Here is a 12,530-nt window from a genome sequence, read left to right as displayed (position 1 = left end):
GTCTATTGTGTGTATGTAACTCATCTTCTTTATCTGCTCCTTTTTTGATAGATATTTAGCTTGCTTCCATGTCTCAGCTATTGTAAATAGTGATGCAATTAATATTGGGGCACATGTACCCTTTTGGATCATGTTTTACTCTGGATATATGTGCAGGAGTGGGATTGCAGGGTCATATGTTAACTCTATTTTCAATTTTCTAAGGAACCTGTTTACTGTTCCCAATGGTGACTGTACCAATTACATTCCTACCAACAGTGTAGGAGGGTTCCCTTCCCTTTCCATCCTCTCCAGTATTTATTTGTGGATTTTTGATGATACCCATTCTGGCTGGTGTGAGGTGATATCTCACTATAGTTGATTTGCATTTCTCTAATAATTAGCAATACTGAACATCTTTACATATGTCTATTGGCCATCAGTTTGTTTTCTTTGGAGAAGTGTCCATTTAGGTCTTCTGCCCATTTTGGGGGTGGGTTATTTTGATGCTGTTAGCATTATCAGGTATTTGTTAATTTTGGAGTGCATGCTGAGTCTCTTCAGTCATGTCTGACTCTTTGTGACTCTGTGGACTGTAACCTGCCAGGTTCCTCTGTCCATGGGGCTTCTCCAGGTAAGAATTTTGGAGTGAATTGCTATGCCTTTCTCCAGGGGATCTTCTTGACCCAGGGATTAAACTTGTATCTCCTATGTCTCCTGTATTGGCAGGAAGTTACTTTACCACTCAGTTCAGTTCAGTTCAATTCAGTCACTCAGTCATGTCCAACTTTGCAACCCCATGAAACACAGCATGCCAGGCCTCTCTGTCCATTACCAACTCCCAGAGTCTACCCAATAGTGCCAACTTAATGGTCACATCATTTGCAAATATTTTCTACCAGTCTCTGGTTTGTCTTTTCATTTTGTTTATTTATTTATTCTGTGCAAAAGCTTTTAGATTTATTGCAGATACTATTTGTTTATTTCTGGTTTTATTTTCATTATTCTGGGAGAAAAAAAATTTGAAAAAGATATTGCTGTGATTTTTGTCAGAGTGTGTTCTGCCTATGTTTTCCCCTAAGAGTTTTATAGTGAAAGGTCGCACATTTAGGTTTTAATCCATTTTCAGCTTATTTTTGTATACAGAGTTAATCTAATTTCATTGTTTACATGTAGCTGTCCAGTTTGCCCAGCAACAATTGTTGAAGAGACTTTCTTTCCAACATTGTGTAGTCTTGCCTCCTTTGTCATGGATTAATTGGCCATAGGTGTATGTTTTTATTTCTGGATGTACTATCCTGTTCCATTCATCTTTATTTTTATTTTTGTGTCAGTACCATACTGTTTTTATGACTGTAGCCTTATAGTACAGTCTCAAGACACATACCTGATTCCTTCATCTCCATTTTTCTTTCTCAAAATTGTTGTGTGTCTCCATACAAATTTTGAGATATTCCATTCTAGTTTTGTGAAAAATGCCATTGGTAAACTTATAGGGATTGCTTTGAATCTGTAGATTGCCTTGGGTAGTATAGTCATTTTGACAATATTGATTCTTGCAATCCATGAACATGGTATATGTTTTCATCTGTTTATGTCTTATTCAGTTTCTTTCATCAGATCTTAGTTTTCCCAGTACAAGTCTTTTGTCTCCTCAGGTAGGCTTATTCCTAGATATTTTACTCTTTTTGATATGATAATAAATTGAATTGTTTCTTGGATTTCTTTTTCTAATTTCTCACTGTTGGTATATAGAAATGCAACAGATTTCTGTGTATTAATTTTGTAACTTGCAACTTTACCAAATCCAGTTGATAAGCTCTAGAAGTTTTCTGGCACCATCTCCAGGACCTTCTATGTATAATATCACATCATCTCCTAACAGTGACAGTTTAACTTCCTCTTTTTCATTTTGGATTCCCCTTTACTTCTTTCTCTTCTCTGATTGCTGTAACTAGGACTCCAAAACTCTGTTGAATAAGAATGGTGAGAGTGGATTTCCTTATCTTGTTCCTGACCTTAGAGAGATTGCTTCAACTTTTCACCATTGAGTATGATGCTAGCTGTAGGTTTGTAATATATGGCCTTTATTATGTTGAGACATATTCCCTCTATGCCCACTTTCTGGAGATATTTTATCATAAATGGGTGCTGAATTTTGTCAAGAGTTTTTTTATGCATATATTGAGATGATCATATGGTTTTTATTCTTTAGATTGTTGACATGGTATACCACATTTATTGATTTGTGAATGCTGAAGAATCCTTGCACCCCTGGTGTGAATCCCACTTTATCATGTTGTGTAATCTCTTTAATGTATTGTTGGATATGGATTGCTGGATTTTGTTCAAGATTTTTATATCTATGTTCATCAATGATATTAGCTTGCAATTTTCTACTTTTGTGGTATCTTTGTCAGAGTGATGGTGGACTCATAAAATAACTTTGGAAGTTTAGCTTCCTCTGCTGATTGTGGTTTTCTTTCTGGAGGCTGCAGAACTGTGGTTCTTCTTGCCTTTTCTCTCTGCCCTCTGGTGGATGAGGCTAAGAGGCTTGTGCAAACTTCCTGATGAGAGAGACTGGAGGTTGGGAAAACTGGGTCTCCTCTGGTGGACAGAGTGGTGCTCAGTAAAACTTGAATCTAGTGGTCTACTGATGGCTGGGGCTGTGCTCCCTCCCTGTTAGTTGTCTGGGCTGAGGTGATCCAGACCTGGAGTCTACTTGCTCTGTTGCTGTTGTGGGACTCTAAGTCATGTCCCACACTTTATGACCCATGGCCTGCAGGACACTAAGCTTCCCTGTCCTTCATTATATCCTGGAGTTTGGTCAGATTCATGTCCATTGAGTTGATAATGCTATCCAATCATCTCATCCTCTGTCCCACACCCACACCCACACCCTCTCCTCCTACCCTTAATCTTTCCTAGCATCAGGGTCTTTCCAACGAGTCAACCCTCCACATCAGGTGGCCAAAATATTGGAGCTTCAGTTTCAGCATCAGTCCTTCCAGTGAATATTCAGGTTTGATTTCCTTTAGGATTGACTCATTTCATCCCCTTGCAGTCAAAGGAACTCTCCTCTTTCACTCTCATCAAGAAGCTTTCCTGCTGGTAAGCTTCTCAGTGGTAAAGAATCTACCTGCAATGCTGCAGACCTGGGTTTGATCCCTGGATTGGGAAAATCCGCTGGAGAAGAAAGTCTCAACTCAAACTCCAGTATTCTTGCCTGGAAAATCCCATGCACAGAGGAGCCTAGCAGGCTCCAGTCCATGGAATTACAAAGAGTCGAACACAACTTAGTGACTAAACACTCCCAAGAGGCTCTTTAGTTCCTCTTTGCTTTCTGCAATTGGAGTGGTAGGGCTGCAGGCTCTATTGTATGGCTAATGGTGACCTCCAAGAGGTCTCACATCAAAGGACACCTCCCAGGACTCTTGCTCCCAGTGCTAATGTCCCGCTATAAGCCACTGCCAGGCCATGCCTCCACAAGAGACCCTCCAATACTTGCACATCAGCCTGACTCAGACTCCTGTGGTATCACTGCTTGTTTCCCCTGGGTCCTGGTGTGCACATGGTTTTGTTTGTGCCCTCCAAGATTGGAGGTCCTGTGAAAGTCCTGCAATCCATTTCCATATTAAAGTCAGATTCCTTAGGAATTTCCATATTAAAGTCAGATTCCTTAGGAATTTCTAGTCCTTTTGCCAGATCCCCAGTCTGGGAAGCCTGACACGGGACTCAGAACCTTCACACTAGTGTGAGAACTCCTTTGGTATTATTGCTCTTCAGTCCCAGCAGGTATGGGATTTGATTTTATCGTGATTATACTATCTCACTGCAGCTTCCATTTGTCCTTGGATGTGGGGTATCTTTTTTTGGTGAGTTCCAGCATCTTCCTGGAAGTGGTTATTCAACATCTAGTTGGGATTTTGGTACTCTGGCAGGAGAAGATGATTATATGTCCTTCTACTCCACCATCTTGAACTATTCTTGTTGATTACTTTTAAATTAGCAAAATGGGATGGTCCAAATTCTTGCAAACATGTCAAGGTCATTGTAAACGCACTCCCTAGTTGTTCACTGTCAACTGCCAGTCAAATTGCTCCTTCCAGGCCAGTTAGAGATCATCTCATTGGTCCCACACATTTACACCTCAGGAGGGAGAGAGGAGACAGTGGGGCCCATGGGGAGGCTGTAGGTCAGGAAGCAGCAGGCCACTGCAGGGTTGGGAGGTTTGGCTGCAGTTCAATGGCAAGCAGAGAGGTGGTATTGCAGTGGTGGCAGCTAAATTTATTTGTTCTATGTACCTCATAAAAGTGGAATCATACAATATTTTTCTTTTTGTGTTTGGCTTATTTCAGTAAGTGTATGCAGAGTTCATCTATTTTGTAGCATGTATCAGAATTTACTATTAAATTCAAACTATATTCTATTTTATGTATATAGCCCATTTAAGAAGTACTCTGTTCCTGTGAACATGATGTAATACAAATATCTGTTCTACTTTCTGACTTCAATTATTTCTATGTATACATAGAGCATAATTGTTGGTTCATAAGGTCATACTATGATCAAGTTTTATAGGAATCACATATTGCTTTTCATACCTGCTTATCATTTTACATTCTAACCAGAAGTGGACAAAGATTTCAGCTTCTCCACACCTTACCAACAGTTGCTATTTCTTTCTTTGTTATTTTTGTTATTTGTTTGTTTGTTTTTTCAATACTAGCACTCTAACTTTGAAGGGTTATTCCATTGTGGTTTTGATATGGATTTCCCTAATGACTAATGATGCTAGCCATCTTATCATGTGCTTATCAGGTATTTCTATACATTTTAGAAAAATATGTACTCAAATTTTTCACTCATGTTTTAATTTGGTTTTGTTGTTTTTTAATATTTGTTGTTGAACAATTTTTTTTTAAATGCTAAGATTTATTTATACATTCTGGATATTTTCCTTCATAAGATATATATTTTTTCTAATTATATTATTTTCTCTCTTTAATCTACTGAGAATGTTCTTAAATGCACAATTTCCTTTTATTTATTTAATTAAATAAATTAATTTTCCTTTTGTCGTCTGTGTTTTCATGTCACACCCACAAATATTTGCTAAGCTCAATGTAATAAAGCTTTTCCTCTCTGTTTATTCCAACAGTTTTTATAGATTTAATGCTTTTTTTTAAGCTTTTAATCAATTTTGAGTTAGTTTTTTTTTTTTTTTTTTATTAGTTGGAGGCTAATTCCTTTACAATATTGTAGTGGGTCTTGTCATACATTGACATGAATCAGCCATGGATTTACATGTATTCCCCATCCCGATCCCCCCTCCCATCTCCCTCTCTACCCGATCCCTCTGGGTCTTCCCAGTGCACCAGGCCTGAGCACTTGTCTCATGCATTGAGACAGTTGAGAAAACTGAGTTAATTTTTAAATGTTGTATGGATAATGGTTCCATATTCTTCTTTTGCATTCCAAAATTCAGTTTTCTTATTATGATTCATTGAAAATAGTGTCCTTTCCTTAATGAATAGTCTTGGCAGCCTTGCTGAAAAATTGCATAATCTTACACCTGAGGATTCCTTTATGATTCCTCTATTCTATTTAATTCATCTATTGGTCTCTTTGTATGTAAGCTACTTTAATTAGTTATATACATATATATATACATATATATGTAATTAGTTTTGAAATAAGAAAGAATGAAAAATTGTTTTTCTATTTGAATATTAAATTCCATTATGATTCAACATTAATTTTAGAGTATGCTTCCCTATTTTGCAGAAAAAATTCATAGGGATTTTGATAAGGAATTCATTGACTCTGTAGGTAGTTCTGGATATTCTTATTATTGTAAGAATATTATTATTCCAATCCATGAACATGGAGTATAAAGGTACTTATTTTTATCTCCTTTAATTATTTCAGGAATGATTGATAGATTTCACCATGTAAGTGTTTCATATTCTTAGTTGGAATTTTCCAAAGTATTTTGTTTATGTTATGGTAGATGGAATTGTTTTTTAAATTTTCTTTTAACATGTTTATTGCTAGGGTAAAGAACACAACTGATTTTTGTTATTTATTTTGTATCTTACAACTTTGCTGACCCTGTTTATTAACTTTAATTGTGTGTATGTGTGTGTGATCTTTAGGAATATTTAGGATAATATAACATCGCCAATAAATAGATGGACTTACTCATTTTATTTCAACTTGGATATCTTTTGATACTTTAGCCTAATTGCTCTAGCTGAAACCCTCAACACTGTGTTGAACAGAATTGGTGGAAGTGGGCATATTTGACTTCTTTCTGTACTTCGAGGAAAAGCATTCAGCTTTTCACAATTAAGCACAAGATTAGCTATGCTTTTTTTCATGTCAGTCTTTTATATGTTGAGGATTTTCTTTGTCTAGTTCCAGATTGTTGGGTTATTTTATCATTGAAGGATGTTAAGTCTTGTCAAACCCCTTTTTTCCTTCATGGATTTAGAGTATCATATATTTTATTTCCCCTCTCATTCAAGTAAGATGATGCATTATGTAAGTTTATTTTCCTATGGTGAACATTTCTGGTATTTTATGATTAAATCAAATCAGGTGATTGTGTGTAATCTTTTTGATATACTCAAAAAATTGATGAATTTTTTTGCTGGTATTTAGTTAAGAATGTTGTCTAAAGGCCTTAATTCATATCAATGTCTTTTCCTTTTTAAAAAATATAAATGTATTTATTTAATTGGAAGCTAATTACTTTACAATATTGTAGTGGTTTTGCCATATATTGGCATGAATCCACCACGGGAGTACATGTGTTCCCCATTTTGAATCCCCCTACTTCTTCCCTCCCCATCCCATCCCTCTGAGTCATCTGAGTGCACCAGCCCCGAGCGCTCTGTATCATGCATTGAACCTGGACTGGCGATCCATTTTGTGTATGATAATATACCTGTTCCAATGCCATTCTCCCAAATCATCCCACCCTCGCCCTCTTCCACAGAATCCAAAAGACTGTTCTGTACGTCTGTGTCTCTTTTGCTGTCTTGCATATAGGGTTATCGTTACCATCTTTCTAGATTCCATGTATATGTGTTAGTATACTGTATTGGTGATTTTCTTTCTGGCTTACTTCACTCTGTATAATGGGCTCCAGTTTCATCCACCTCATTAGAACTGATTCAAATGTATTCTTTTTAGTGGCTGAGTAATATACCATTGTGTATATGTACCACAGCTTTCTTATCCATTCATCTGCTGATGGACACCTAGGTTGCTTCCATGTCCTGGCTATTATAAACAGTGCTGTGATGAACATTGGGGTGCACGTGTCTCTTTCAGTTCTGGTTTCCTCAGTGTGTATGCCCAGCAGTGGAATTGCTGGGTCATATGGCAGTTCTATTTCCAGTTTTTTAAGGAATCTGTACACTGTTCTCCATAGTGGCTGTACTCATTTGCTCTCCCACCAACAGTGTAAGAGGGTTCCCTTTTCTCCACACTCTCTCCAGCATTTATTGCTTGTAGACTTTTGGAGTCAAAAGGGGGAGAGAGAAATCAAACTAGTAATCTCACTCCTACTTAAAAATGGGTACTGAAGATTGGGTTCTTAAAGGTATAAAATTGATAACAAATACCAAAAAGCAAAGATTAAAAATCTAGAGTAGAGTTTAGATTCTCAAAAATACAATATTAAAACAAAACAAAACAAAGTCACAAAAATTATAAATACAAATATATATTACATATAATATATATATTTTATAATTATATATATATAAAATAAAGTTTTCTTTAAAAATTGGGTCTTTTTTTCAAGGTAATAGGTTATAAAAATGAAAATTAAAGGAGTAATAGAGGACTTAAAAATAAAATAAAAATTAAAAAAATTAAAAATTTAAAAAATGGTAATAGTTAAAATATATCTAGGAATTTCTCTGGAGCTGTTGTGGGGTCAGTTCATTTTCAGATAGTTCCTTGATCTGGCTTATACTTTTCAAGATTTATAGGCCCCTTCCAGTGTATCGGTGCTAACTACAGGGTTTTAATCTTTTGCACCTGTCACTTCCAAAGCAGTTCCCTCTGTTTATTTCAGCTTCTTCTGTTTGCTGGTCTCTTCAGTGTTTAACTTCTGCCCTGACACAAGGGGGCGGTGGTGGTCACTTATTTAGGCTCGCTTGTTCAGTCGTGCTGTGGGGAGGGGGGAACACTGCAAACAAACGTGACTGGCGTGTGTGGGGAGTGCTCGCAGCGTCTCAGGTGCACTGGGGTTGCCCCCACTCAGGGCGTGTGCGCTTTCCCCGTCTACACTGCTCAGGCTCCAGGTTGCTCTGTGGGGAACTGTCTGAGGCAGGCCCTGGGTTGCCGCAGTTTCCCGGTCTAAGCCGCTCAGGTTCAAGTTCTCCCCAAAGGCGCAGACTGGGCTGGGCCTGCGTTTTGTGCCCTTCCCAGGTCCGAGCAGCTCAGGTGACCAGGTGCTTGGCGAGCGCAGTCTCCCCAAGATGGGCAGTAAGTCTTATCGCCTCCCCCCACCCCCCGCCCCGTTCCAATCACTTGGTTTTCTGGGTGTACAACTGGGCGTGCCTTCTCAGGTGTGCCGTGTGTCTCTTCTGAGGAGCTGATCTCTGGCTGCAACCCTCCCGGCGGATGTCAACCGTCCAGAATCTCAAGAACTCTTGGTTATCCGCAGTCTGCTAGCTCTCCCCTGGTATTTGCTCAGTCCTTTGTTCTGTGAGTGGGCCTGGCAGTGCCTCAGGTTAGGACTCTTCGCAGGATAGTTCTCTCTCTTTTTTAAATTCTCTCTCTCTCTCTCTCTCTCTCTCTCTGGCTATCCCACAGTCTGTGTTGCTATCTCATATCAGTTCCCGCAGATTGCCCTCAGGGCATTCGGACCCTGTCCTTACCCTAAGCAATACAGCCCACGCCTCCCTGTTCAGGCCCTGCTAGCTGCAAGCGCTGGGAGTTGCCATTAGGCATATAATCTATGGGTTTTATTTATTTATTTATTTATTTTTCCTTCCAGTTATGTTGCCCTCTGAGATTGTAAGATTCCCCACAAATCTGCCGGTGAGAGTGGTGAGAGTGTTTCCTGGTGTTTGGAAACTTCTCCTTTAAGACTCCCTTCTCGGGGATGGATCTCTGTCCCTACCTCTTTTGACTCTCTTTTTGTCTTTTATATTTTATCCTACCTCCTTTCAAAGACAATGGGATGCCTTTCTGGTTGCCTGATGTCCTCTGCCAGAATTAAGAAGTTGTTTTGTGGAATTTGCCGAGCATTCAAATGTTCTTTCAATGAATTTGTGGGGGAGAAAGTGGTCTCCCCGTCCTATTCCTCCGCCATCTTAGGACCCCTGCCCTCAATGTCTTTTCTTATAGAATCAGTGTAATTGTGACCTCATAGAATGAGATAATGAGTGATATCTCCTCCTCTGGTTTTTGGGATGATATGGAAAATAACTGACATTAATTCTGTTATATATGACTGCTAAAATTAACCAGTCACATTATCTGGTTTACAGATTTTCTTTGTTGGGAAATCTTAATTACTAATTTAAACTCCTTGCTAATTATAGGTCTAGTCAGTCTTCATAGGGTGTGTTTTGCAAAACTGTACAATATTTTCTTGTGATCTCTTAAAAGTCTACTCTCTTAGTGCCTTTCAAATATACGATATAGCATTTTTAACTGTAATCACCATGCTGTTCATTAATTCCCCAGGACTTATTTATCTCATAACTTCAAGTTTCCATATTTTGCCACCTTCACCTTTTTCACTTATGACTTTTTATAAATTATTGATAATTTACTTTAAGGTTTGAAATATCATTTTATAGTTTCATAAAAATACAGAAATCAAATTAATTTCTCTCTCACATATATCATATATGTATATATCTATACATAATGCAATTATATCATAAAAGATAATTTTTACAAATTTGTATGACTTTAGTGGGAAAATAAAATTAACCTTTAGTCATCTTTGATGTACTATAATTGGAGGTTTGGTGATTATGATTGGCAACATAGAGAGACAGATACAATTTTAGATATATGTATTTATAAAACAAACATCTGTAACAGCTTTACTATTATCAATGTTTCAGAAACATCCATCTTTGCACACTTGAAGAGATAAAGACTTTCTAGAGATTTGAATAACAGGTATCCTCTAAATATTTAGTATGGAAATAGACAACAATATATACTTTAACCTTTTTCCCTATAACATTTTATGGGGAAAATTACTTCTGAGCATATTTTTTATTGCATCTGAGACATCTTTATTCCTGATACTGTAGATAATTGGGTTGAAAGATGGTGTGAGGATTGTATAGAATATTGCCAGGGATTTATCCTGGCCTGGAGTGTGGTACTTTTTAGGTCTCATGTATGTGAAAATAAAAGGCCCATAGTACATTATGACCACAATCATGTGGAAGAAACAGGTAGAAAATGACTTTTTCCTTGCCTCTTTTGATTTCATTTGGAGGACAGTAAGGAGAATTTGGACATAAGATGCAAAGATTAGAGAGGAAGGGATAAACAGGAAAATGATGCCACTTGCATAAGCTGCTTGTTCATAGTGTGTTGTGTCCACACAGGACAACACCAACATGGCGGGGACTTCACAGAAAAAGTGGTCAATGGCTCTTGAGCCACAAAAGGGAAAGTGAAGTGTGTAAGCTGTGTGAACTATGGAGTTGATTATCCCAATAAACCAGGCCCCTCCAGCCATGAGAACACTGACATAGTCATTCATAAGCATGGGGTAGCGCAGTGGGTGACAGATGGCTACATAGCGATCATAGGACATTGCTGCCAGGAGAAGGCACTCACCACCCAAGAGGGTAAGGGATAGAAATATCTGGAAGCCACAGGCTGCAAATGAAATAGTTTTGCTGCCTGATAGAAAGTCAGTGATCATTTTGGGAACAATGTTGCTAGTATGCAAGATATCCATAAAAGAGAGATGGCTGAGCAGGAAATACATTGGAGTGTGGAGTCTTGATTCCTTGTGGATGAGGATAATCATCATTGTATTTTCTGCTATAGTTATAATAAAAATGATGACTATAAAGGAGAGGAAAATCAGACTTGTTTGGGAAGAAGAGAAGAGTCCCAAAAGAATGAAGTCACTGCTGGAAGTGTGATTCTCATATTCCATCATGAAATTCTTGCTTTACCTAAAATAAATTAATAAACAAACAAATATAAATAAATAAGAGATAGAGTTAAAAGAAAGAAAAATTGGCATAAATCTCAACCTCCTTTACATTTAACTGTACAATAAGATAAGCATATTCCTTTTTTGCTATATTTTCCAAGTAAAGCCAATGGACTCTCAGTTTTTCAATTGGGCATGTTTTACATGATGGGCATTTATTTGCTGAACAACTTAATTATTTTATTCATTATGAAATAAACATAATTTGTATATACTTTATTTATATAAAATAAACTTAATTATATATTTAATTCCCTGAAATGTTAACACTGCTTTGCTGTCATTTTTTTTTTCTGCTGTCATTTTAAAAGTTTTAAAAGATCAGTATATGAATGGGATTTGCAGATGTGTGCATGTATACATGGCTCTTGCTTTTTCTACTGGTTTGATCTTCAGCTCAGTAAAATTTGGTGTAGACAGAGTCAGTTTGAAAGCAGTGGTGTTTCCCATGAACTGTTTGATTATAAATTAGTCTCTAAAATCACTGAATATTACTGCAACTCACATTTAATATATTGATATCCAAAGTTGTTGACTTTTTCTCACTGCATAGAATCATTTTGTCCTTCTGGTTTTGCTTTTTCCATTAACAGTTTACTTCATTGTAGTCATCCTGAATCAAAACAACACTTCATTTTAGTGTTAAGAAGAATGGACAGTGTCTATTCACACTAAATTCCTGTTAGTTAGTAGAGTCCCTGGACCATGGTAGCTTCCCAGATTCTTATTAGGAAATATTTGACGTATGTTTCTAAGATCTCTGATATGAAAGGTTTTCAATGAGACATCAATTATATTTATGTTTATAGACGGTTTTGTCTGCACAAGTATGTTTATTATTTTGATTTCAGATATAGGATGTACTCCATTATATATTCCTTAACATGTTTATTATCTTACTTCTATCATATTTCCCCTACCCTTAGGAGGTAGAGGGAAAATGAGGTGTCTAAAATGATGTACCTAAAATTTTTGCAACCATTTATTGTAAAACAGCTTAATTGGTCAATCAGGCATCTGAATATTCTGCCATGAAACTGGACAGATGGAAAAAAAATGTCTGTGACTTCCAAGATCTGGAATGAAAGCTGTTCTTAAATTCAAGGAGGAATGCTCAAGTGGTAAGCCTCCTTACTCAAAGCTAAAAAGTGGAGTAAACACATGTTACATATCAGACTTCCACATATATACAAGTCTTACTCAAGGTCAAGTCTTTCCCACTCCATTTAGGTTCAAATTTTCCCAGTTTACTAATACCAAATGCTAGAAAAGAGATGTAACACATAGCTTACATCCCTTTATCTTCTAAATGCTTGGAATCTAAATA

At 37.2% G+C, this 12,530-nt stretch overlaps 1 protein-coding gene across 1 annotated transcript; it reads right to left on the bottom strand.

The window, feature by feature from the left end:
- Positions 1–10,198: 10,198 nt before the first annotated feature.
- On the bottom strand, positions 10,199–11,146 carry LOC133062852 (olfactory receptor 2AJ1-like). The gene has a single exon (XM_061152214.1). The coding sequence runs from the start codon at positions 11,144–11,146 to the stop codon at positions 10,199–10,201; it is 948 nt and encodes a 315-aa protein (XP_061008197.1).
- Positions 11,147–12,530: the final 1,384 nt, after the last annotated feature.

Source organism: Dama dama, chromosome 9 (genome assembly GCF_033118175.1).
Source record: "Dama dama isolate Ldn47 chromosome 9, ASM3311817v1, whole genome shotgun sequence".
NCBI lineage: Eukaryota > Metazoa > Chordata > Mammalia > Artiodactyla > Cervidae > Dama > Dama dama.
This window is presented reverse-complemented; position numbering and strand designations above follow the sequence as displayed.